This window comes from Thunnus maccoyii, chromosome 6 (assembly GCF_910596095.1).
Source record: "Thunnus maccoyii chromosome 6, fThuMac1.1, whole genome shotgun sequence".
Classification (NCBI taxonomy): Eukaryota; Metazoa; Chordata; class Actinopteri; order Scombriformes; family Scombridae; genus Thunnus; species Thunnus maccoyii.
In genome coordinates this window covers 7,218,341-7,246,032 of record NC_056538.1, presented here as the reverse complement: position 1 = coordinate 7,246,032, position 27,692 = coordinate 7,218,341, and the positions used below count along the sequence as shown (strand labels likewise).

Genomic DNA, 27,692 nt, shown 5'->3' with positions numbered 1-27,692 from the left:
CTAAGTGGAGTGTGTGACTTCTAACACAGTTCTTATTGTCCAGACAGATTTTAAAGTTATCAGCCAATTCAAGAACATACTGTAATGACGAGTTCGGTATGTTTGTAGGCTACACAGAGTTGAGGCAGTGTGACACAATATGTATGAATGGGGATCATGTCTGACACTGTTCTCACTAAGTGCAAGGTTAAGATATGATCCTCTGGTTTGGGTGGCGTAGCAGGTTTTCAGGATTATGGTAGTACAGTGCCATCTGGTGATCAAAATAGCATATGAATTGACAGTTTTGGTAATTATTTTAGTATGACTAGTATACCTTTCTATTATTTCATTACAAGTCAGTACCAAAAAACCATGAGCCTACAGGAGTCTGGACCAGAATTATATTAAAACAAATTAATCACTCCTGATTTCAAAGGCCAAATATCATCATGGTGTCTTTTATGATATTACAATGTTATTTTCAATGATATATTATGTGTGTTATATGTGTCTTTGTTCTTACTTTTTTTCCTATTACATTAGAACATGTTTGCTTGTCCCAAAGTTAAAGGACCTTTGCTCATAAAAAAGTGCCACAGATAAAATTGCAGAGCAGCACTGACGACCTAAAGTTTCTCACTTCTTGGTCTATTTGTTTTGTCTATTTTTATACTGGTGATAAAATGGCCAATGATAAGCAACGGGAAAGGAACATAAACAGATGAAATGTTGAGGCTACATACAGCCGCATAAACACTACATATCCCATGACCGCTCGGCTGTAAGGTGAAAGGTCGGGTCGCCTCGGTGACGTAGTAACAAACATGGCGGGGCTCGGTACGGTGCGGTGCTTATTTCGAAGCTACTATCGGGTGAAAAATGTTCAGAGGAGCCAGCAAATGTTGGTTAGATGTAGCGCCAGGACGCTTTGTAGCGGAACACAAGATAACGGTACGTAGGCTGTCATTGCTATCATTGTAACCGAGTAAAACTCCTAATTATAACACTGACCTTGTAACGTGTTTCGCTCGCCTCGATAGGATCCGTGTCAAACTCTGTTGACAAATCTGGTCTGTTTAATGTTGCTTTATGTATTGGCAGAGACATAGACCTTGCTGAAAGGTGTTTAATCTATTTTACAAATCGTTGGAGTCCTTGTATACATTCGGCTTTACAGTAAATTAGTTATCTCTGTGATGAAATCTAAAGATTTTGATTCTTAGTGCTTTTCTAGCTTACTCGACTGCGCCTATATTTGACAGGAAAATGACTGTAACTAAATTCAAATTCATTTTAAAAAGTGAGTTTTAATCTTGAGAGGTACACGCGGTTGACGAGCAGACACGTATGAATTGAAATAGGCTACATTTTGCTACAGCTTTTATTGATGAGAAAGGCAGCTAGCAAAACATGGTGATATTAAAAAGGAGATTTGTCTGTTTTTTCATCTGAGCAATAATAACACTGATCTTTATTTGTATGGCACTTTTCTTAAAATAATGTTTACAACGTGCTTTACATACAATCAAACCCAAAGAGACAGTGATGTAAAATCATCACAGATAAATAAATAATAGAGCTGAATAATAGAAAATAAAATAATAAAACAATAGGAATTAAAGGTCATACAAGAGATAAAAACAAACAAACGATTAAAAACCGATGAAACCTTACAGAAAAACACAAAGACCCCTCAGTGGCCCCAAACTCCCGAACAGCAGTGGATAAAGAGTGATTCACATAGAAGCCTGTCTGATCAAGACGGAAGAGCTATTATAATGTCCTTTGTTTAATTAACTCTGTTACGATTACATTTCAGTACCTTTCAATATAGCTCTAACAGAAATCATTGTTACAGTTGAAGGTAGCTTATACACTTAGTTTACTTCAAGTATTCTTATTCAGTTATCTATCATTTGTACAAGTCATTAAGTAATGTGTCTTTCTCTCCAGCCCTCTCAGACCATGCAAAGCCCCAGTTCACAGATCCAGCTGTGCAGGACATCCTCACCAGGATAACAGGCCTGGACCTGCAGAAAGTGTTCCGACCTATTAAACAGGAGCTGAGGCCGCCCACTTACAAACTCATGACCGAGGACCAGTTGGCACAGGTGCCCTTTTAATACACCATCATTTCTCAATCACAAACCCACATCATGCCTCAGTAACAGCTGAGTCATACAGAGTCTTGTGTGTGTTTCCAGGCGGTGGAGTTAGCCACAGAGCAGGCTAAGCACCTGCTTAAGATGCCCCCTGTCTTACCGGAGAGGAAGCCCATCGACGATGTGCTGTCTGAGGACAAAATCCTGGATGGCATGGACACGGCCAAATACGTCTTCACAGACATCACCTACAATATCCCACACAGGGTAGACACATGGCGCTTTATTTATGTGCATGTGTGTAATTGGGGTTTAGAAGTGTTATTTCTTGGTGTGTGCCACAGCAGAATTAATGAGTTAGTACAATTTTAAGAGCATTAACATAAGAGAAGGTCAGGCTGAAAATTTAAAAATGGGGATTTGAGTGTGTTTTAACAAAATTAGGGATAGTATCTGTAAAAACACAAAGCATTTTAAACTGTGTATCCAATTTTGGAGGTATCAGCCTTGCTGTTTTTTGGTGGTGATGCTACACAAACATAGGTGTTAATAGTTTCGGTTGTTTCTTTAATGTTAATTTAATTGCCCTTATGTTTTTACTTTTACATATATATTTAAAAGTGTATATGTAATAATAATAATACCCCAAAGTCTTACATTTAAGTTGATCAAACCTGCAGATCTTTGATTGTCTAGGACTCACCTTTGTACTTTGTTGATGGATTCAGAAGGATTTTACATTGCTCAAATCTACCCCTTACCTATATAATGTTATAATTGTTCCTCCCCTCAGGAGAGGTTCATTGTTGTACGAGAACCCAACGGGACTCTTAGGAAGGCGAGTTGGGAGGAGAGAGACCGGCTCATTCAGGTCTACTTCCCAAAGGAAGGACGCAAACTCACAGCACCTCTCATCTTCAAGGAGGAGAACCTCAAGGTAAGAAAGTGTGAAAGGATTCTTTTTTTTATTATTAGAGACGTGTTTTATCCCTCCTGCTTAAGTTACTGAAAGTGTCTCTCCCTCAGCTCTCTTGTCTTTCTTTCTTCTACTTTGTTTCCCCCTAAGCTCCTGCCATAGACCTTTTTCACAACAGACATTTTGACTTATCTCAGTAGGAAAAACACAGATGTTTCTAATGACATTAACAATGGCTTAGTTCTGTTCAAGTGTCCCAGTAAGCCGTGACAGTGAGCCAGCTTGCACAGTACCAGGACCCTGAAACTGATGCAGCTAAATGGAAAATGGTTTACACCTGTGCTTTTCTTAAAGTGACAAGTCAAAATATCTTCTTTGAAAAAGGCCTATTTCAGCATACCCACCAAGTTAATTGCCTTTTAATTAAAGCAAATGTTGTACACCTGAGGTCTGAGGCTTGTACATGTATATACTGTTTTCTCTGCAATCAACTTGTTGTATCTGATACATTTTGCAGATGTGAATATTTTACTTTTTATCAGCTGTTTATTAGCACTTTATACAGGCACTTTCTCTTCTCGTGATTTTTTTGAGTTGTCACTTTCCCAGTGTGAACACACCATGTGCTCAAGATGTGCTTAAAATTAGTATGTAGAATGGAAATGGGACACAGCTCTTGTACTTTTTCTCACAGCAGGAGAAGTACAGGTGTAATTAATAACATTAATAATTCAGTTACAGCACCCTGGTATTGCGCCTGCAGGATCACTGACATGACTTACTGGAACACTTTTGAACACACAGTTGAACAGAGACAGCATTAGTGGGATTAATTACACCTGTGATCTTCTTGCATTGACATCATCTGGCTCACTGCTATAAACTGGTAGAGATGTGTGTCCAACAAGACTCCAGAGACTTTAATTTTCACTCTGTACTTCTCTCTCCATCAGATGGTGTTTTCTCAGGACCGTCATGAAGATGTGTTGAACTTGTGTCTGGTTCAATTTGAACCCGACTCTTCAGAATACATCAGGGTAGGATGACATTGAACTTCCTGTTATTTTGACCTGATGACCAACTGTGCTGGAAACTGTAGACTGTATTAAGCCAGTACAACCATGAAATTTCCTCAGTCACTTTCTATGTTTTCTTTGGGTCACTTGATCTGTAGTGTAAAATAGAAGGGGGTGGTGGGTTGGGGGGTAGAGTGGAAACTTGTGAATTCGATGTAATCTGAAACAGCATTGCGCTGAGAATCGACAACACGCAGTGAATTTAGTAGGATATATTTTATTCATTGAAACAGTGACAACCGCAGTCTGTGAAAAAGGTGAAACATCAGCTCGGACAAGTGTGAAGAAATGAGACAAAATCACTATGAGGTCTGCATTCAATTATATGCAATCAAATGTGCTTTGTGTCTAGGTGCACGCAGCCACTTATGAAGACATAGACAAGCATAGCAAATATGAGCTGCTGCGCTCCACCAGACACTTTGGAGGAATGGCCTGGTACCTGGTGAATGCTCGCAGGGTGGATGGGCTCGTTGTGGACATGCTGAAGAGAGAACTGTGAGTTTGTGTTAATTATGCATGGATGCATGTTTAAGACCGTTATGTGAGACTGTTTTGACCCTAGCGTAACGGATGTGCAGGCTGGAATATGTGGTTTCAATGTCTTTGTTTGTTCTTTTTAAATTGAGCAACACACACCAGCCACTGATAGTATACCTGATGGCAAAGAGCTCTGACTTAAGTCCTTGTTGTGTGTGTGTGTGTATTCAGGATCCAGGATGCGGTGAGCCTTGTGTCTCTGTTCCACATGATCCACCCTCACAGCGAATCAGCCCAGGAAGCCGCCAGCCAGCAGGCCACTGGCACAGACCTGCTGAAGGTGAGAACATACTCAATAAAAAAAATCTCCTGACTCCTTGTTTTTTTCTTTTACCCTTCTACTCACTTCCCTATGTGTATATAGAATATTGACATTTTATCCAGGAATTGTCCAGGTCATATAAATGTTGTCCCGCGGGTATTAGGGTAAATCAGAAGTCAGTGTAGCTCTTGAGAGGTCAAGTCAAGGCCGTCTCATCTAAGGTTTCCTGTGCGGGAGGTTTGGGTTTTTCTCCAGTGTGGGAACTGCGGGGCCAGGCCCAGGACACATCAGGTCTTATTAGTGCTCACAGCCCCTTGGCCTTGAAGCAGAGGGGATGGACATTGAGAATGACAGCCATTTAATGTGAAAGGTTCGCAGCAGGAGACATGGGTGTCTGCCCACTACAGTCACTGTCATGCAAGGCCTCTCATTTAGTCATGGTTGATTGTGAAGCACTTTCTAAGCAAGTACGCCACCAATTCAATAAATACTGCAATTCTACAGTCTTATTTCTAGTCAGTTATGTACTCAGCCACAACTTTCAAGTAATTCTATTCATTTCGCTGACCTTTAAAATTTGTCCCTGCAGATCTATGCCCAGAAGGAGTCGCAGAGGTCGGGCTACATCGAACTGGCCCTGCAGGCATATGAACAGACTGCTGCTGAGAGCTCGGCTGCCTGACTGGCTCCCTCATAGATAGAAATATACAAATCTATCCATGAGGAATGATACCCACATCCAGAAAGGACAACGTGAAACTTGCCTCCCATATCTAAAATATGATAGCATTCAGTTCTTTCGCTGTTTGGGGTGAAGAGTAAAATGTGATACATGACTGTGAGAAAGCCATATACTTCACGGCAGTCAATTTGAGGAATTTGCATGGAAACCTACTGTATGGAGAGAAATTGTCTATGTATGTATTCCATTTGGAGCTCCGCGTCAAAGCAAATGTGTCAAGTTAACGATGTACATAACAAAATAAAACAGATCTTTGTACTTGTGTGATGTGATGGAGTAAAATAACTTGAGGCCTCGCTGATGTGAAGAACTTTATTGACATAAGTTCACTTTTCAAGTCTAGGTAAACAGTACCATCCATCAGGATTTTTTTATAGGAGAAAAACAATTATTAAAAAAACCTGTAACAGCAACATACTGTAGATTTCATATCAGTTTATTTGATAAACTGAAAGCAGCAGTATGTGTTGATTTGGTTTTGAGAAGTAAACATGCAACAAAATATTAAAACCACAAAGTGGTAATACAACCCAGTGGGGGTTTGTTCAACATTTCAGAATGCATTATTATGTAGAGAACACAGCAATTGGCAGACATAAAGGCAGCCTTGTACCACATAAAAGTAAAATACTGTTCTGATCAGCTAAACTCCAGCACTTTTATGAAAAATAAACTGTTTTAATGTCAGTTCAAGAATGGAGAATTCACCAGTGGCTTTGATAATGCCCTGATTGACAGTGGTGTTACATGAGGTATGAAGAAAAAGAGGTACGAAGAGTAATTATTACTGACTTTTCATGATGGTGTAAATTGCAGTCAGGAGTCACCTAGAATAGAAAATAGAAATCCCCAAATATCTAGATTGTTACTGTGAACTGATGACACTTAAACTACTAATACTTAATAAAACTGTTTCTTGGTGGTTACAATATGTCAACATAGCAAAAGAATTGTAAAATAGGCCACCAAGTTGCATCTTAATGTTACTAATTCCTACAACAAAGAAAGAAAATGATAAACGTGAAATAAGTTTAAAAGGGCATTGTAGTCAGGTTATAGTTTCACCTTGTTCACGAAATCAGCCCTTTGTGTTTATTTATTTTTTTTTGGTCACTGCTTTAAAAGTTGAAAGGTTTTGACTCATGAAAGATATCTCTCTCTAGTCATCCAAGAAATCTTCATCCAGGTTGACATCCGTGGTGTCAATATCTTCCAGGTCTAAATTTTCCAGATCCAGATCATCCAGCACCTACAGGGGAAAAATATCAGTGGATGAGAGTCAAAAGGCCCCGAGGTTCTGATTTTGTATTCAGAGCAACAACAAGTTCATGGCTACATACAAGTTTTCACATGACTGTATTCCCGAAATTATTTATCTTGGTCATAAACTTGAAAAATGTTGTTTACCTCATCATTCAGCTCCGCCTCAAGGTCCTCTGCTGGTTCCTCCACTCCCTCAGGACCTGCCTCCTCCGCCACAATCTCCACTGCAGGAGCTGCTGCTGCTGGGGATAAAACCTCTGGCTCAGCCTGCAGAGGCACAGCAGGTTCCAGGTTGTCCTCTGGCTTTACTGGGAGTGCTGTGGTTTGTTCCTCTTGTGCTGAGACTGGTTTCAATACTGGTATCGCATCGCCAAGTGGGTCTAAAAGTGGGTCATCGGCCAAATCTGGAAAACTCTGGACTGGGACTGGAACAAGCACATCCACCACTGGACTGTCTGTGTTATCAAAAGTAATGAGCTCCTCCACCGCTACGGGTGGTGGTACTTCCTCGGTAACAGGAGTCTCTTGTACTGCTGCTGCTGCTGCATCTATAATGGTTGGTGCTTCTGAAGAGACTATATCTTCTTCCAGCTCTTCATCAACAGGCATTCCCTCAGTTACTATAGCTTCTGATGCTGTTACATCAATATCAGCTGTTAGAACAGTGGTTACTAGAGCATCCTCTGTTGCTATGGTTTCTGTCACCACTGCCTCACTTGGTGCTTCTTCTGTTGCCATGATGGTTTCTGATGTTGTCTCACTAAGAGAAGTTTCAGAACCACAAGCAGCAGGTATGACAGCAGTTTCTGGAGACATTTCCAGAACCTCCTCCTCAACCGGAGACCCAATATCTTCCACAGGAGTGGACTGCTCCATCTCTGGCTCTTCGGGGGGAATGTCTACGATAGGCTCCTCTACTGAGACTGAAGGCTCTACCCCCACCTCCGCCTCCACCTCCACCTCCACCTCCGGTTCAAATGCAGCCACCTCAGAGGACACTGGTGGTGCGAGTTCTTGGTCAACATGTTGTTCTGTTATGGTGACAGGCAGAGTAGGTGCTGCGGTTGTGATGGATTCTTCTTCCATTGTTGAAGCAGCATCAATAGACCCCTGCTCTTGTGGTATGGGCTCTTCCACTAACGGTGCTTCTGTAGGTGCAGCCTCTGTTATTGCTGCTGCAACAAGGGCTTCATCCATGCTCTCCACCACTTCCTGTAAACAGACCAAGCAGAATTACCATTCTGTTGTTTCGAATTCAGATATTCAATTAGTTTTTGTATTAATTTACAATTTTGGGTCATAGAGTTGGTGGACTATTTGAAATGATGAGCCCTTTTCAGACATGCAATACGTAACATTGCTGCCTGTATCTATCTGTTGAAGTGATGGCCTTTAGTCAGTCACACAAAGCAGGTGTCTTCTCAGTAAATGTTTGTAACTGCTTTGTTTAGACATGAAGGAGTGGGTGGTACTGCTGAGAACAGCTATGAGTGGCAAAGTTTAAAGATATGAAGGAAGGAAGGGTGTTGTCTGTTCTCACACAGATTGTATCAGTGACAGATTTTGAAACTTATTTTGCCACTGTCATGAGTATGAGGGACACTTGCCCACTCTTCTCACTAATCCACAAAAAATATTCCCATCAATTGAATGACAAGTTGGGACTCTCATTGAATTCCCATTTGCTCATGTTGCATGTAAAGTGTTTAACTGGAGATGTGTAATTTCATACAGTTGGCGGGGTGAAAGTGATTACTATTGTGGTTGTATGAGAGGTTTTTCCCTTCACTAAGAATGGAAAAAATATTTTTATAGACTGATCTGACATGAGAATAATATTATTAACAGAATTTATGACTGTGCTTTTAGAAGGAAGAACAAGACATGCATTTAATCTCTGTGTATTTGACATTGTGCTGCTGCAGCCTTTATGTTAATGTGATGACATTCACTTCAGACATGCTGTGTGGGTGTGTTCTGGAAATGTTACTAGGTCCGACTTGGTAAGACTGTCGTCCTGACTTTTAAAAGTGACTCGGGCAGTCATTCAGGCATGAGAGCGATATACAAAATTGACATCACATTTATGCTAAGAGGTGCATGTCTGAAAGGATGAGGTGCAGATTCTGGTCCTCACCTCTGGCTCAGTGATCTCTCCTTTTGTCACAAAACCTGCAGATTCCTCCAGAACATTACGGTCCTCATTTGGCTGAAAAATAGAGGAACAGACAAGATTAGGTCTGAAACATATTTGATCTTTGATTGATGCTCAAAGTATGAAGTCAACTTATGCAGCGATTAATCAAATTCTGTGCACATATTAGTATCAGAGCACACCTCGGTAAATAAAAGTTTTCTTATACAGTTCTTCTGACTTTTCCACTGACCATGATGAGTGGATATTCTGCAGCAGGTCTGACCCTGACATGAGTCTCCTTTAGGTACTGCTCAGCCAACAGGGTTTGTTGGAGGCCAGGGAACAGGTTGCTGTACTGGGTGGGGTCAGCCAGAGCATCTGCTGCCTTCTGGTTGACCTTGGAAAGACTCTCTTTCCACAGCTTCACCACCCTGGAGGAAGGGAGTGATATACAGCTCAGTGGAGATGCATAATGCAAATATGCACATACTGTACACAGATGTAGTCATGCAGACTCTTTCTATCATCAGAAAGTTTCAGGAATAGCATTATACCTCCACTGATTTTGATTTGGACCTGAAAAATTTAGCAAATGCCGGTATTTATTACAAATTACAGATTGTATACACTGCACACTCATCTACACATAAACAACTTTACCTTGGCACATGGCTGGGCAGATATGTTCTTGCCAGGAATGCGGCCTCTGGCAAACGATCTGTTTTGATGAGAAGGTCCAGACATTTGTCCAATCTGAGCAAACATAGACAAAAAATGGTCATGACAAAAATAAATAAAAGATTTAAAAAATTGTGAACATAAACATATTCATTAAAATTTGGGTTCAAACATAGTTCCTTTTCCCAGCCCCCTCCTCTTCCCTCTACTCCTCAGACACTCACTTCCCCTGCATGAAGTAGGTGAGGAAGGCCACGTTGGTCTTGCCATCCCTCTCTGCCCCCTCAGCCAGTTTTCCCACCATGGTGGCGTTGCCCGAGGCAGTGGCCAGCAGCAATAATCCCCCATAATCCTGAGCTTGGTGTAGACACTCCTGAGCCAAACTAAACTGGCACTTTGTAGTAGCAAGCTCTGCCAGCTGCTTCCATTTCTGCTCTGACTGGAGCCGCCACATGTCAAGGTGCCAAAGAGACAGGAGAGAGGATTATCACAGGGAGAAAAGCATGAGCCTCAACAACAACACACTGTGAAGCAGTTACTAAGTACAGGTTGTGACTCACCTTGTAAGACCTCTAGAGCAAAAATGACTGATTCTTCATACATTTTCCTGCATATTATCAGTTACAAGTAAATGTTTGCTCATGGTAATGCATTTAAAGTCTCCGGACTGTCATTCTTAAAGTCGCAACACCTTCTATACATTTACATATGTATAGCTGTTAGCTATGCTAGTGGAGTGTCAGCCAGTGTCAACATCTATTGCATAGTTTTCCCATTGACCGAAATTTGGATTGATTGATTGAAATTTTGTACAGGAATTCATGGTGTACAGAGGTTGAATCCTACTGACTTCGGTGATCTCTGACTTTTCCTCTAGTGCCACGATGACGTCGGCATCTGTGGTTTTAAGTGAAATGTCTCGAAATGTCCCAGTACAGTGCAACATACTAGTTGTATACAATATTTACTATATACTAATCTTCATAGTGTACTGTTTGAGTATATGAGAAATCAACACACTACATTGTTTTATACTTGCAGGAAATGATGCAAGTACAATGTGCAAAGGAAATCGGCCAGTTAAACCTAACAAAAAGACAGCAACGTGTTTTTTTTCCACAAAGTTGTTTCCTGAGGTGTTCCTGTAGATGTTTCACCATCATCCACTATTTTACTTTTTCCAGCTGTGAGTAGCTCCTCCATTTCCTTTGTGCATTGCACTGTGGGGGAACAGTGTGTACAGCACACTTAAAACTCAAGGGCTTTTTAGTATGCATAATGACTGTTTTGAGTTTAATTCATTTTGTCACTTTTCCAGTGCTCCCTACATACTGAAAACCTGCTTAGAATTAGTGTGTAGTGTGGATTTGTGACACAGCTTGTGTCTTGTTTTTGTGTGTGTGTATGTGTGTGTGTGTGCTCTGACCTCTGCCTCCAAGGCCAGTTGGTAGGCTGTCTTGAGCTCTCCCAGCTGCAGAGCCAGTTCAAACTTATGGTCTGGGTCAGTGGACACAGCCAGGGCCTGCTGTCTGAAGCCCTACACAATGTAAGCAACACAATACATAACAAGCACATTTTTATTTAAGCACAATGGCCAACAGTAGAAGACTAAATAAGTAGTACACAACTTCCAAGTATAAAGTAGTAGAAGAGACTGTGTGAGAAGCAAAACATTCCCTGGATTAAATACACTTTAAAAGAAACACAAGAATTCTGCCCAGAGGTTGTACCCCATCTGGTTGCCTGATGTTCTCTAAATAGCGAATTCATAAAAACCTGAATTTATAATCAGTTCAAGCAGAAAGAAAAGCACAGAGATGAGTGTGCACTTCCAAGGGCAAAGGCTAGAGGACACACATACCTGTTTCTCCAAAAAGAGGGCTACCCTAGTCCTCTGCTCCTTGGGGATTGTGGGGAGAACCTTGTCAGCCGTGCTGAAATCCCTCCTCATGACGGCTGTCTGGTATTCCAGTACTGACAGCAGCAGGGAATAGCTGATAACATTCAGCTCCTTGTCTCCAAGGTACAGACGGTCGTCCTTGGGGATGTAGCCCAGCAGATACATGGTCCTACACAAAAGAAAATCTGCTTTTAATATACATTTAAAGCCACTTCTTTGAGAATGTTTTATGTTTTGGCTTTGTCAGATAGAAAGTAGAAGGAAGAGAAGGGAGGATGACACGAGACATCAAGTGGATTAAAAGCCATAATTAAATGGCATAAGTAAATTTTTCCAGCATGCCAGGCACACGGATGGACCTGATGTAATGCTGACAGTGCACATGTACATGCATCGTACCTGTCCATGTGAGCAATGGTGATAATCTCCCCGCCAACATAGTAGTTGAGTCTGTTAACAGAGCTGGTGTAGATGAAGCAGTCTCCTACCCAAACGCCTGTCTTCACCACCTCCTGGACCTCCCCCAGCACCTGCTCAGCACAGGAAAACAAGATAAGAAGACTTGAAAAATAATTCCTCTCCAGAGTATCTTGAGCTTCAAGAAAGATCAGTCCACCATTCAATTACAGCATAGTCAAACAAAAATACACTTATATTGGTTTCTGACCTCAAAGGCGTCCTCGATCCCATCTTCCGTCATCTCTTCCTTGGACTCCTGGGCCGCTGCCACTCTCTCTGGCAGGTAGCGCAGCACAAAGAAAGACTCATCTGTGGCGATGCACACCAGCTCCCCAGAGTCAGACCAGAAGATCTAAAGACAGGAAAACAATAGAATAACAAGGAGTATAAGGGGGCCAGCTCTTGAAAGAGTAACATTCATTATCAGAGTACGACTCACGTGTTTCGGTTGAATCTCAATGCGGCGGATCAGTTCAGCGTTCTCCCAGTCGTAGAAGGCCAGGCCACTGTTTGACCTCACTCCCAGTAAGAAGCCACCAAAGATACCTATTAGACAAAGAAATTGTTAGCATTTCATACAATAAAGAACAAATACTATTTGCCCACACAGCTTTCCATCAGATCAAATGTGAAAATATGAAATGACGCTCACCTTCAGCTCCAAAGTCAGGTTTGAAAGCCTTCTTCTCTTTGAAGTTCTTAAAGATTTTGACCATACTGTTTCCTTCCCTTATGGCATACCTGTAAATATGATGCACACATTTAATGCCACACCTGAAAATGGAGTGACTTACCCTTGGTATATAGTATGTGGTACAGTTCCGACTGGTTAAGATGTTTAGGAATTCAGACTTACTGTGAGGAGTCATGCGCCCAAACAAACTCTTGAGCTGAGCCAAAGCTCTTGTTCCTCAGGGCCATGGCAGTGTAGATGATATACTCCCCATCTCCACACACCACTACAAACCTGCCAATACACAAAGAAAAAATACAGCTCACAAAGTGCACCAAGCAAGCATGCATTTTTACGATAGTAAAAACAAAAAAACAAACAAAAAAAGATTTTTGGGGCATATATTACTTTACATGACAGTATACATTCAAGATCCAGCAAAATCTGGATATGGAACATGTTTTCACCAGGTATAAAGGAATCAGTAAATGTCCTCTGATTGGTTTACACATATACTGTCATCAACACTGTTTCCATCTACAGTCTGGTCTCTCACCTCCCGTTGGGGCTGTGCTGGATGGTCTGGGGATAAATCTCACAGCTACCCATGTCTTTGATACTCAGCAGCAGCTTCTCTCCATCCTTGACCTCTGCCTCTCCCATGGCCTTCAAGTTGGCCTGCTGCACTTCAGAGTGGCGAGCCCACATGACCTTCCCACTGGAGTCCATGGACATGGCCGGCTCCTCCCGACCCAGCTGGGACAGAGAGGGAGAGGAAAGAGGAGGATGAGGTGCAAGATATGAAAAATAGATGAGAAAAGATCATTGTGTTAAAGGAGGGGCGCCATTTGAATATCACAGGTCAATAAATGTTCCATCAGCTTACACAAAGCTATCTGCTATAATACTCCAGGTGACTGCCCATAGCTGCTGATAGCTGCTGATGCAGATAGAAAGGTCATGTCCTCTATTTTCTTTGAATATTTGGATGTTTTAACAACCTGAGGTGCCGTTTGCAGTTTAAAATTCAATGTTAATGTTCAATTTTCTTTTGACACAAGATTACTGACCCCAACCCACGCGCTGATTGATTGGACCTGGTGCAGAAGTTAAACTGGCCTGTAAACTGCACTGGGGAAAACGTGAACTACGTGATGATGTTTAATCTCAAAATGTATAAAAAGCTGAAATATTCCAATATAAGTGGCTCATATCATCCTCTTCCTATGGATTTAAAGTGCTTGGAATAGGTTTTGTTTTCTTTATGAGCTCTTTATTCAGAAGATAAATTATTGTTTGATAGTCACATGAATGCTGTAAGATCATGACCCTTCTTGACCTGTTGGCCTACTTGTAATCAGCCCTTTAATTTAGGAGTTGCAGTTCCTTCTATTCTTGAGTACAGTATAGTACATAAAGCCTAAAACATAATATATGAAAATATAGATATAGATAGATAGTGCTATATACAAAACAACAGCACAGTATACCTTGATGATGATGCTTCCTTCATCATAGCCCAAAGCAACACTGTTGGAGCCAGGCTGGCCACAGATACACCACACCCTCTCCATGCCATAGTTGAGTGTGTTTTCTAGTCGGTAGGTGTTGGAGTGCCACACTCGAACAGTGCCTAATGAAAAAATAGAGAATCAAATAGAAAAAATAATGCTGTGCTGACTGTACTATATAGTTAATGTGTGTCTGTGTTTAAAATGCTCCATTAAATCACACAACCCACCGTCCTCAGAGCCTGTGAGGATGATTGGCAGCTCGGGGTGGAAGCTGACGCAGGTCACATTCTGGGCATGACCCTCCAGGGTCTGAACACAAGTTTTGTTCTAGGAGAACACAGACAGCAAAAACACTCATCACACAATGCTATTAAAATACTTCAGTACTATAGAAAAGTGTTGTATGTTATTCTATGTTTTTATGTAGACACTATTAATGAGTGTATGCTACCAAAGTGCAACATTAAACATGAAGTATAAAATGCTACTGGAGTGCGCGTATGTTTTATTTGATCACAGACAAGCCAACATCATAGGTTTTTTTTAAAACTAGATATTTAGTTTTAAAAATTCCATGAATTGTAGACAAATATTTCGTTTTTGAAAACTGATACACTGCACTGTAGAAATACACTACTGTTACTCAGTTACACGACTCTTTACTACTACTGCCACTGTTACATCTATTTTTACATACATAGTTTTATTATAGCTTATGTCTAATCCCCAGTTAACAAACTGACAGATTGGCACAGGATGCTGAGCAAAAGAAAATACCTGATAATCCCAGATTTTGACCAGGCGGTCATCAGCCCCTGATATGAGGTAGGGTTTGTCTCCTCCGCTGTAGTAATCAATACAGTTCACTCCCTTTTCATGGCCCTCCAGAGTGAAGTTGGGAGTCCTGGAGCCCAGCTGCCACACCTTCAAAGTTGAAACATGTCAAAATAGTGTATGGGACAGTGAGCAAGCAAGGTAAGTTGATGCAGTATGAGTTACAGGATGAGTTAAGGGTATTTGATGGATGCATTATAAATATCAGTGTATCCATTTTTTGTAACTGGTGGAACAAACTGAACAGTGAATTTTGCTTCTGGCTGTGAAGGAAATGATCCTACTTTTTGTCTCTTTCACCTTCACCTTCAAAGCACCTTTGTCATGTTTGTACCTTAAAACAATCTTCTACGTGCTCTTAAAAATGTTTACATATGTGTGTGTGTACCTTAATAGTTCTGTCCAGCGAGGCGCTGGCAAACTGGTTGTTGTCTTTGGGGTTGATGACAATCTGCATGACGTAGTGCGTGTGTCCCTCAAACACCTGAGTACATGCCCACTTTCTGTCCCAGTCCCACAGTTTGATCAGCATGTCGTCTAAAAAAGATACACACACATTAAATATGACAATGAGTGTATACAGTTAGTAAAGCTGAAGGTCTTAAATCCCCTCATGGACTCAATTTTAGATAGATTTAGAATGTGCACATACACTGGACCTACTGGACAGCAGAATATATTGTTAACAAATATATCAGAGCAATTCATAACTATTTGTCCATGAGTGTGTTCTTGTTTTAGTCTTTCACTTCAAGGAACCTCTATAGAAATACGTGGTTTTTGGGGTGTTTTGTGTGGGTGTAGTTCTTTCCTACCACTGCTGGTGAGGATGTAGGGCTGCGTAGGGTGGACAGCGATGCAGCGGATGTAGTCAGAGTGAGCCTCAAACATGTGAACTCTCTCCAGAGTGTTGTAATTGAACACACGGATGTGCATATCATCCTGGTGGGGGAACAAACAGATTGATAAGTGCATTTGGCCCTCAACAAGTGATTGATGAAAGTATATCTAAAAGGAGTGAGTGTTCGCAGAGTGAGTGCTCACACAAAGGAAAAGTAACAGATGACTGTTCAAATATGACTGTTTAATGTAGGAGGAAAAATAAAGCAACTGAATTCAACTGACTTCAGATATGGAAAAGATTCATAAACATTTAACACACATATATATATTCTCCAACTGAGTTACAATACTTACTGATCCAGCAATCACCCAGTGTTTCCTGGCTACAAACCTGGCCACTCTGACAGGCAGATCACACACCTCAAAGATTTTCACCATCGTCTACACAAACAAACACACACACACACAGAATTCAAGATTATTAACATTACACAGAATGTATTTCCATCCATTTAAAGATCAGAAAGTTGAGTTGATTGTGTTTCTGAGGGAATGACTCTATGGGTGATTAGGTGATTGATCAGTGAAGTGATTGCATGATTAGATGAGTGTGTGTCTGACTGATAGTGACCTGTGTCTCATGGTTCCAGACCACCACACTGCCGCTGTAGAGGCTGGCCACCATCCACGGCTCAGTGGGATGCAGATCCACACTCTTCACCCGGTCGGACCGAGCCGTCAGCTTCCGCTTGATGTCCAACCGCAGAGGCTATGGAGGGAGAAAGACAAAAAGGAAGACACATGATGACCCAAGAAGCTCCTCTCAACAACAGACAGTTTATGTAAAAAAAAAAAAACACTCAACAAGAAGACAATAAGCAGTCTGTATTTAAAAATATCATATTCTATATAGCAGGTTTTGCACTGTAGACACTTTTTTATTCAGAATGACCTATATCTGTGAAGGCTGGGCGATTTCAGTATTTCAATTTAATTCTACTCGAACAGGTTTTGGAGATAGTTATGGAGGGGGCGTGTCTGTTGATACTTCCCATTCCACATTTTTTATGCATGCCTGCTCCAGAATGACTGGGTCCTTTCAAGTCTTTTCATGTCAATGAATATATTAAAACTTTTCATTAATCAGCTTATATTATTAATATATGAAAATGTAAATCCCCTGCAAACAAATCTAAAGACTTTGTCATATTATGCAAAAATGATTATTTTTTTCTGTGCTGGTTTAATCATGTTGATCATTAAATTGTTGGAGTTTGTAAAACCTGTTGTTGCATGTGGCTGCTGAATGAATCGTACTGTACTGTATGTTTTGCATGGAGTTTGCATTTCTAATCTTTGAGATTAAGCATAAAAGTTATTGTAAACACATAAAGTCATGTTCCACTGACATGAGAACAAGAAAACAACAAACAAACTACATTTTATAAAGTATTTTGCTTGTTTGTTTCGCCTACCATGTTTCCACGTCCGTAAGTCCGCGGTGCTGTACACTGAACAGACCGGCCTCCCAGCTGCCCTCGTCGGGCTTCGTTTGTGGATCGCTCAGGAAAACTTTTGTCACAAGTGAACCACACTAACAACAAGATGACGTCCGGTATGACTTTTCACAATAAACTTCAAAGCAGTAAGGACTGAAAACTTTTGGGAACCACATAAAATTATAAGGAAAATTATGTGTGGAAGTAAAATGACAAAACCATAAACATAACGTAAAACTCAAATTCTATTTTGCAGTTTTCACTATTAATCAGCAAAATTAAGAGAAAACTAGTCACCAGTAATGTTTACTCATAGCAGAAATTTGCCTCGGCTTAAAATATTTACCCGCAGTTCAAAGAACAGTGTTGTATCATAGATATAATAGTTACATGTGTGTTTATCTAAACAACAAATGGACCCACATTGTTAACATAAAGATCAGACTGTTACTGTAAAAAGGGATGAAACAGTACAAGTGTGTGTGGAAGTGCAATCAATCAATAAAATATGTGTAATGTAACTGTATCTGACTATATACACATGCCTTATGTGGTTTATGTGCAGTATATACAGCCAGCTTAGAATTACATTTGATAATAATATACAATATATGCATGTGTTATTGCACAATGTGAATATTAAACTGTAATATTTATAAATTGAAAGTGATATACCAGTGCTTTCCCAAAGCTGTAACTTTGTAGTGACCATTATGTAACTAACAAGAGTTTGTTTTTATTCCAATATATTTTTTAATCATTTAATTCGATGCTGTTGCGTAAATTGGCGGTTTAATTTTGACGACAGATCTCCTCTCTTCCGGTTTACATCTGTCTGCCGCTGTCTGACTTGACGCTGCTTCTTTTGGCGACGTGGATCCTGCAGCGCTTCCTGTGTGGAGTAGCTGGAGATCCGGCAGAGAGGCAGAACATGTTGTACCTGCCCGTGAGCTCGTTCCACACTGCAAAAAGTACAGACTGCAGGCTACAACCACACTAAGCACCAGTTAGACTCTTTAAATCTAAATCCCCACAGTTTACTAAAGCGAAGGCAAACATATGACCACGGGTTAAAATAATCACGTGTGCCATGAACATCTTAAGAAGTTCAGCTTGTTATATGATACTGCAACCAATTTTATTTCGACTTTTTTTGCAGTACATTACAGCCTTTCTCTTCATATGATTTTGTATATTCAAGTCATAATTTCCATACAATAGAGAATCACGGCCTCATGAATCTGCCATGAACAAAATGTCCCAAAAGTGATACTTGAAAAAGAAAAGGAAACTAAAAAAAAAAAGAAAACTGTTTTCAATCAATTTATTACAGGTCTTCACAGTCACATTATAAATAGACAGCAACATGCAATACACGACAGTTTTGAGCAGTGATAGTTTGTTCCCATCTTATTATGCCCTCTTAAACACTTGGTGGCAGACTTTGTCGAGCACAGTGATTTCCTGAAAGAGAAGAAACAGACCTTTAGACTGGCAGTCCAACATGATGTAACAGATGGTTCATTATCTCGTTTTATTGTTATTGCCTACAGATATGAAACAAATCAATCTGATCTAAATGAGGCTTTGAAGAGATTCCGTCGGGCAAAGTGACAAGAGAAAGTGTGTTTTCTTTTTATATTTTTTTGGTGTTTACTTTGTTGGTTAGTGTGGCCAACTCGTGTCTACATGTACAAGCTCCTGCTGCAGCAATATCCACACAGGAATATTTCATTTCTTGGGGAACATATCAAAACTTTTACATCCGTGTCCCATGTGCGTCACCCTCCTGCTCTTACCTGATGTAGCATGTCTCCTTCGATCCAGTGTTTCCAGCCACGATTTTCCTTCTCTCCCTTCTGAACACACACCAGCTTGTCACCATCCCAGGTAACCAGCGTCTGTAACGTCACATATTCAAACTACTGTTTTATAACTGCTGTCAATGCATATACGGTTACTTTCAGTCATTTGGTGAAAATTATTTTTCAAAAACTCAGAAAACGATCCCACCTTGACCTTCCGGTTGTCCAGGCCCTTTGTGTGCTCCTCAAACTCTTCTCCAATGGTGAAGTTGACCTCGTAGTTCCTGAAGGTGCTCAGGGTCTTTGTTTCAAACTTGTCCCCGTTCTGGACGATCACTTTTGCCTGATGCAGGTGGGAAGCGATCTTTCTGGTGGCAAAGTCAATGTCTGCAAGCATGAACACATGCACAATTTGGCAAGAGCTTTATGGAGTTGCAAAAAGAAAAAAAAAAAAGAAAAAAAAAATCATCCTGGTTTGGCATGTGGTTTGACTTTTTTTCTACTTTATGACTGCACAGATGCACCGCAAGCACACATCCACACAGACACACATGACACCACAGGCCACTTATTATGATTCCTCTCCTAGCCCACTGGTCTTCTGACAGTCTCATTTACCCTTTAAAAACGACCTTGCTCCCAGTCAGAATAGGCCTAAATGAGTTTCTCCGCCCCGCTCAGCATTGGGCCCTGCCAAAGAAAACCACCCACCCTGACCATTTTGATATATTCATATCCCATTTGCCCTCAAGTGAAAATTCAATTTCTTCCCATCACTCTTACAGATGAGGCCCCTATATTTACCCATCTAAATGATATTTTTGACCCATTTCCATAAGGATGTCATTTTCCCATCCGCTCGATGGAAATGAGGTGCCGTGGAAGAACGAGGCATTCAGGATTCCCCCGGATTTGTGTGAGCTCAGTGTACCGGGGTTGTTTTATGAATTGCAGATAGAATCGTGAATAATGAAAAGTGTTTCTGGGCTTGATCAATGGTGCTCTTTTTTTTTTTTTTTTTTTTTTCTTTCAAATTATGAGCTGGCCTGCTGCCTGATCCAGGGTCGGAATCTGTCTTCCTTCTCTGGGATCAGGAGGATGAAAATGCAGAAAGGAGTGAATCAATATTTATTTGGCGTGGTAACAGACGGCAACCGCTCTCAGAGTGGAGGTTAACTTGGCCTGACAGCAGCTCAATGAGGAAATGAAGCAGTGCCACAGCATTCTTCTTTTTTCCTTTCTCTCTCTCCCTCACACTGACGCTCTCTCTCTCTCTCTCTCTCTCTCTCTCTCTCCTGCTGTCACACTCAGACTCTTCTCTCATCCACAGTTTCTGCTCAAGCCTTCCTTCTCACTTGGCTGCATTTTTAAAGATTACCGTCTAATTAATCTATGTGTTTTAATGAGGGTTACAAGCCATATTCTCTATTTCTTTGACGTTATACCTTCATTTAACCAATTCAAGATCTCAAAATTAAGAGCAGGCAGTATGCAGGCAACTCACCGAGGGCCTTCATGACTTCCTCGAAGTTTTCGTTGCTCACCATCTCCCAACGTCCATTATAGTCTGCAGGCATTTTTGACTGGTCTGTGAGTCAAGGTAGCAGCTTGTCTTTAGGTTCGTTTGTCAGACTGACAGCTCAAGGAACCAGCCCTTTATATACACTCTGTGTGTGTGGGTGTGTGTGTGTGTGCGTGTGCATGTGTGGACCAAAGGACAGGGTCCGCCTGATAATTCCTTAAGGGCAGTGTGTGTGTTTGGTGTGTGATGTAAAGTTCAGGTTTACATTGTGCATTGTGAACACACACTTCTCTACATGAACTGTGTGTTGATACAAATATCATATGACCTGGATATACAGACTTGTGTGTCTGTGCTATAAGTGTGCGCACATAGACTTGGATGCACTTAGTCTACTGCACTTTTACCCATTTCCTCCCAGCAAGCCAGCATCTGCAATCACTCATTTCAAAATGCTGGCATAAGCAGGGAAAGAGACGAGTGCTGATTACCTCAGTTGACTGTTGACTGCTCATAAGTTTATGTCTCAAGTCTTTTGGGGCTTGCAGTGGAAAGATCCCTTTCTGGTTTCATGTCAGAGAACAAAGTTTTTAACTTCATTGGGAGAAATTTTGTTGACACAAATGCAACTCCACAAGACCGCAGTTCAATCCTTATTTCACAAAAAATGTCTCAGAAGTTTCTTCACTCTTTTTTTGGAATCAGTTCAAGATAAAACACCTATGTCTCAATCAGCTGGAGCTGCTTTATCAACAAAAGAGTTTCTGTGCACCTACTCATCCCCGTGTTTTTGTGTGTTACATGTCCAAGGAGCCCAGCTGCTGGCTTATGCAAAGTGGCTGATTGGTATGGGTCAAGGCCACAGTCTAACTGACTGCAGTTCATTATTTATGTTTAAGAAATGTGAAATGGATTTTGCATTGCCATCTAATACCTGCTTCTGTTCTTTATCTCAGACATCACCAGAGACTGTCTCTCAGCAGCAGCCATAATCAATACAGTTTTCTCTCTGGATCTCTTTCAGAGGAGCTGAAGTGCTTTCAAAGAGCATACAGTGAAAAAAAAAATGCTGTGGTCGTGATATGGTTTCACAACTGCAGCACTATAGTGCCCTATCTGACAGATGCCAATTTGATCTTCTGGCGATAGGGCTGTATGTGGAGGGTCAAAGGTGAGGCGGGCGGTGTGTGTCATGCTTTATCAGAGATGATAAGATGCCTGAATATACGATTACACTAATCCGTCACGCAATATCTTACTGCACTCATTACTTTCACCTTGAAATGACAATGAATTATATATTATCTGTGATCAATAAGATGCATATTTTCCCCCTACATATGAATAACTATCAATTAATATACAGTACATACACTAAATGACCCATAGCATCATCAAGTAAGGTATTGTAGAAGTGTGTAGCAAGTTAAATCAATATTTTTAAATTAACAAAAGAAAAAATGACAACTGGTTAAGTGAAAGGTGTCACTTGTGGTGACAAACCCACAGAAAATTACTACCAAACTTTTATGACCTAAAACTTTAATGTTTTGGTTCAGTCTCTCCTCTCTCATCAGCTTTGTCTCTTGTAGCAGGAGGCAACTGTTTTCAGTGAAAAACTCTGACTGCCCAGAACCAAAGAGCAGACAGACAAAGTTAGCAATTATACGGTGAACACAGAGGATCATTTAGCAGCTAAAAATACTGATATTCTTGTCAGGAGTTGGTGTAGAGCAAAACAGAGCTAAAAGGAGAGTTTATATTGGATTCACATTTGCAGAAACATGCTACCAAATAAACGCTAATGTTGCTGTGTGTCAGCTGGACGTATATGTACCCAACTGTCCGCTAACAAGTTCTCCATAATAACTCTATAAAGTGATAATGCTGTATAATACTGTCTAAATTGTGTTTACAGCTTGTTGTGCTGCCAGCAAATGGCAAAAACCCCAGACATTTCCAATGCTACTACATAGTTAAATTGAATACTGTATTCTTTTTTTTCCACATATCAAATGAATTTACCTGCAAATGATATGTCTTTAAATTCAGTGAAACACCAATGTTTGATTTTATGATTATAGCACATCAATGTAAATCTGTGATGAGAAAGGTTACATTTGAAATTCTGAATAGAAAGTTGGTACTTTCTTTTAGTTCTTTCATTTTATACAATTTATAATGCTGCTGTAATGAATTGCACTTTTACTTTGCATACAGTCAGCATCAAGTTGTACAATAAGAAAGAAACTTTATTTATAGATCAGTTAAAAGATGTTAATTCAATGTATTATTCTTGTGACTAATAAATTATCATACAATGCTGTATGTACACCGCAGCAATGCAGCTGACCTCAACTATGTCTATTTACACAATGTGCTATAAAAGTAAATCAGCAGTCTATTAAGAATCATGGTGATTAGTAACTGATTAACTGATTTATAATGTACTGGCAACCTGTCAAGGAAACTCGATTGTTGATATCCTGGTTGTTTTTTTTTTTTTTTTTTTAAATCAAGCTTCACCTTAACTCAACTTCAGGATTGCATGAGCATTTTTTCATTTCACCACACAGGGGCAATGTTGCTACGTATAAGTCATAGCTCCTCATGAAAACAGGCAACAGTATCCTCCTGAGTTGTGTGCAAAACATTACCACATGTTACACCGAGATCAAAGTTATGATGACACACAGCCATCTGGTAACCGAGGGCTGACTTGGTAGAAATCTGTTGTCTATGGTTTGTTACTTTAGTAGGTGAATTGGAGGAAATGTGTAACTTATATGAACTAACCAATGAGAGGCAATAGCTGTTTTAAGCATCAATCCTTTTAGTGAGAAAGATTGCACCCTCTTGCGCATGCATGCATGCTCACATGCACACATATGTTTGCATGCATCGCACACTTACACAGCATCTGATAAACCTGATTAGGGTAGTTTTAATAATGCATGACAGCAGATTCATTTTTAATTCTGCCTAATTCACACCTAATGGCACATCCTGCGCCCCATAACCTTGAAGGCACACACACACACACACATACATACACACACACACACACACTCATACACACATGCACACTGACGACTTCTCTGGAAGTACATCATACATGTCTGTGTGAATGTGTTTCAACATTTCTGACCACGTGGGCAACAGCAAACAGGCTCTGTGCAGATCTGGATCTCATTTCAGACACACATCGTATACACTGGTCAACAGGCTGTGAACGAACCCTGCTCTTCTATTTCCTACGACTCTTCATCTCTCCCCTCTTCCTCTGAGAGCTCAGTGTTTTATCCCTCCATCTCAGCCTAATCTTTTAACAGTAAGTTGCTGTGCATTGTGCTTGCATGCTGCGTCACTCCCCGCAATACACTTTCAATATCCTGTCTGATTCAATTCAATTTGCTTCATTAGTGTGGCATTCAAAGCAGTGCATTACTAAATCTTTAAAACCCCGTGCAGATCCCCCAGCGGCCTCCTCATCTCTCCCATCTCTTCCGCCTCCCTGTTGTTTCAAAACATCAAAGGTCAGATTAATCACAATCCTCAGTGGAGTTAAATGACTGTAAAATTCTGCACTTTGTTATGAAAGCCTAGTCATGGATTTCAGCAGATAGTAGATATATTTGTAATATATTTTCATCCCACCCATGGACTCTAATAGTGCAGCGGCTTGCTGTGTGCTTTGATGTCCCAGTGAGATTTGAAAGGGCCCCAGTGTTCCCACACAATTGAATGATTTTTGCTTTTATCCTCCTTATGGAAGCCTTTCTAGGGGGGGAAAAAATGCTCAGCAATGGTGTTTCATGCGTCAGTGCAAGATGAAAAGTAGCCACGTTAAGAGGAGACTGTACACAGAGCACAGAATGAACACATGCCTACACACACACACGTACGCAGAAAATTACACTTTATATATATTCGAAAAGCTTTACAATTTCAGACAGAGGACAAAAGCTAGGTCAGTGACCTTTTTTATAACTTCAGCACACCCACAAACAGTGTACAGTCCTTAGGAGAACACAAAATAATAGGTCTGCTGGTTGGGCAGCCTTGATGTCAATAGATAAGACCCATTCAGCTGCCACAGACACATTCTCATAGCAAGGTACATGTGGAGGCTTATTCTGTTGTCCAAGCGCTAAAAAAAACCAAACAAAACAAAACTCCATGTCCTGTGCATTTGTATCCTGTCATGAATATATGCATGCACTGTATGCTTGCCTGTGGTTGTTTGTCCATTTATGTATGCTAAATGCCTCGCCTTGCCTGACCATCATCACTCTCCTGCACACGCGCTTTGATTCCAACCTATACCAGCCAAGCCCATTCTTCTCACTGCTTCCAAGGAACATAAATCAAATCCCATGTTCCATCTCTGCGCATGTCATCTCGTCCCCTGAGGGGAATATCCTGCGATCCTGACCTCCACCAGTTCATGTGGTGTTTCCTCACCTATCCACCCCCAGAGAAGAGCATCCAGATAATCATAGGCAGAGAACATACTGTAAGCTCTCTGCCATCTTTCACTTTTTTTTTCTTTTTTTTTTTTGTTGTTGACTTTTTTCCCCCTCAGGAAGTTTGAGCTGGAAAGTAGAGAGGGGAAGAAGGGGATGACAATGCTAAATATTTCATGTGTTCCTCTTGGTAATTCCGTATGGTCGGAACGAGACCTCGTTTTCCACAGAAACATGAGCAACTGTGGGACTGATTGCGGGAGCCTGGGAAGCTCTGTGTTTCTCTCTTTTTTTTTTTTGCTTCTCTGCTCCGAAATAGGCCTGGATGGTGATGCATAATGCATGGGGCTTCCTATATGGAGCTGGAAAGGGCTGTGGGTCCTAAGGGATCAGAAAGGGAAAGGGTGTCCAGATTCACATTCTGCAGTGTAGGGCCAAGCACGTCAAAGAGATGAGATGGAGGAAAAAGATTTGTTTGCCCAGTACTCACTCCTATGTTTTTGTGTTAGTGGTACAGATTACTGTAATGCTTTTCTGGTTTTCTTAAATTTTAATCTGGCAAACTGTGCAGAATCCAGAATTCTCATTTTGTTTAATTTGATATTTAATGAATACATCTCATGTCATCTAATGCGTATAACATATTTATACATGATTACATAGTGTGATAGTGTATACAGTTGTATACACTAGACAGTTGTACTGTTGTGTGGGCATTTTCAGTCCTTTTCTAGCCCATTTACTGGTTGGCAATTGTTTTCATCTGATTAAAATCATGTACCATTATTAGTAGCTATTAGTAGCTATTATTAGAAGTAGCACAATCAAATGCTAAATTGCTATATTTTATGTTCTCTTATAGAAAAGAAACAGCTCAGAACCGATTGAAATATTGTTTCACCTCCCTCACAGAATCTGCAACCATGTCTCCTCATCTTCTGATTCAGGAGAGAATCAAGCAAGCAGCCTCGTATGGATTTTTTTATGAGAAGCTTGTAGTGTAACTTATTACTGTCAACAAAAGTGTGGCGTTGCCATCGCTCAATATATTTCCACTAGCTCTAGCTTCACTAGCTACAGTTTAAATGTACACTACTCACAGTATTTTTAATTTTCTTTGTCTGTACATGTTCTTCTGATGTTCGCAATTTTACTAAATATTTTTTTGTCACATTTTGTTTTGTTGCATCACTTCACTTGTCATAAGGAGTATTACTGTGAAAACAGATGTATAAACAAATGTCATCAGGGTTTTCTTGTAGACAACTAATGCATGTAATCTAATTCCTAACAATCCCCAACAAATACGTAAGGATCCCCTCCAGACAGTGTGTTTTCAGTTCATGAAAGTTAATTGTAACATTTTGGTCGCCTAAAAAGGTCTTGTTCAGTGTTTGGTTGTAGATCCTCTAAGGAATTGGTTGTTCAGTTTTTCTTGTACATACATTTTGTTTCAATGGTTTTAGGCCTGTTTTTTGCTAGTGAAAATTAGCATTAGGATTAGCATTATCACAGTTAACCATAGACTGTAAATGCACAGTGCTAACCAAGCTAGCAGCTAGCGCTAGGGTCAGCTCCACCCTTTCGTCGAAATATGCTCACTTCTGGTTCCAAAAATCCAAGATGGCGACAGTCAAATTGCTAAACTTGAGGCTTCAAAATGGCAGTCTACAAACCAATGGGTGACGTCACGGTGACTACGTCCATTTTTTCACAAAAAAAAGTATAAATATCACATTAAAATCCTTAAAATGACATCTACTCCTTCTCTCTCATTAAAAATTCCAGATGTAAATATTGTTCATTTGAAAAGTTGAACTGCTGGACACAAGATGTCTCCTGCTATACTGACAAGTCCATTCTCAGTGTATATGCAGTGGCGACTTCAAGTTTCCACATGTATAAGTTGAATATTGGACCAGGATCGGCATCCAAACTATTTGTGATGTCACAAATCATGCTCGTAGGGCCGCCTTTTAAAATCAGATTTTCACTGAGCATGGAGAAACTTTCCAATTTCAGCAGATAAATGTGAAAACAGCCTCCTAGTGTCAAACTCTGCACATACATCATTCTGCACTGTGAAGCGCAAACATTCAACTGTAGGAACAAGAAAAAAAAACACATTTTTGAGTGGAGGACTTTAACAATATATTGGTATCATTTCTGTCTATGTAACTGCTTTCAGACTCTTTCTAGCAGTACACTGGTTGTGCAGGTTTTGGGGAGGAGAGGAGCTGTTGGTGGGAATGAAAACCTGCTCTGAGACAGTTGGTTGTCAGTCTCTCTGGATGGAGGTACAAAGTGCTCTAGTTGTCACAAACATTCTGTGTTTCTGCCTGCGCAATCTGTAACAAACGCTGAGAAAAAAGGAAGGAAGGAGAAAAGGAAGGAGACAGAATGAATGAAAGAAGAAGAGGTGGTGTAAGGCAATGTGAGAAAAAGGAAGGAAGGCATAAATATAAGAAAAGTGTGAGGA

At 40.5% G+C, this 27,692-nt stretch overlaps 3 protein-coding genes across 3 annotated transcripts; 1 reads left to right on the top strand and 2 right to left on the bottom strand.

The window, feature by feature from the left end:
- The first annotated feature begins 774 nt into the window (after positions 1 to 774).
- mrps22 (mitochondrial ribosomal protein S22) lies at positions 775 to 5,887 on the top strand. Its single transcript, XM_042414842.1, has 8 exons — positions 775 to 933; positions 1,936 to 2,093; positions 2,187 to 2,351; positions 2,878 to 3,021; positions 3,954 to 4,037; positions 4,429 to 4,574; positions 4,788 to 4,896; positions 5,468 to 5,887. Exons 1-8 carry the CDS (start codon positions 807 to 809, stop codon positions 5,558 to 5,560), a joined length of 1,026 nt encoding a protein of 341 aa, XP_042270776.1. The 5' UTR covers positions 775 to 806; the 3' UTR covers positions 5,561 to 5,887.
- A 31-nt stretch (positions 5,888 to 5,918) lies between these two features.
- Positions 5,919 to 17,544, bottom strand: LOC121899192 (coatomer subunit beta'-like). The gene is made up of 22 exons (XM_042414840.1): positions 17,397 to 17,544; positions 16,553 to 16,690; positions 16,276 to 16,362; positions 15,894 to 16,020; positions 15,467 to 15,615; positions 15,022 to 15,168; positions 14,472 to 14,571; positions 14,221 to 14,363; positions 13,287 to 13,486; positions 12,914 to 13,024; positions 12,710 to 12,798; positions 12,497 to 12,603; positions 12,266 to 12,409; positions 11,998 to 12,128; positions 11,560 to 11,767; positions 11,125 to 11,235; positions 9,923 to 10,137; positions 9,681 to 9,773; positions 9,271 to 9,451; positions 9,021 to 9,092; positions 7,028 to 8,095; positions 5,919 to 6,869 (listed from the first exon to the last, which is right to left on the bottom strand). The coding sequence occupies exons 1-22, from the start codon at positions 17,397 to 17,399 to the stop codon at positions 6,780 to 6,782; spliced, it is 3,714 nt and encodes a 1,237-aa protein (XP_042270774.1). The 5' UTR covers positions 17,400 to 17,544; the 3' UTR covers positions 5,919 to 6,779.
- A 1,186-nt stretch (positions 17,545 to 18,730) lies between these two features.
- LOC121898619 (retinol-binding protein 2-like) lies at positions 18,731 to 21,874 on the bottom strand. Its single transcript, XM_042413853.1, has 4 exons — positions 20,730 to 21,874; positions 19,434 to 19,612; positions 19,220 to 19,321; positions 18,731 to 18,884 (listed from the first exon to the last, which is right to left on the bottom strand). The coding sequence occupies exons 1-4, from the start codon at positions 20,800 to 20,802 to the stop codon at positions 18,834 to 18,836; spliced, it is 405 nt and encodes a 134-aa protein (XP_042269787.1). The 5' UTR covers positions 20,803 to 21,874; the 3' UTR covers positions 18,731 to 18,833.
- Positions 21,875 to 27,692: the final 5,818 nt, after the last annotated feature.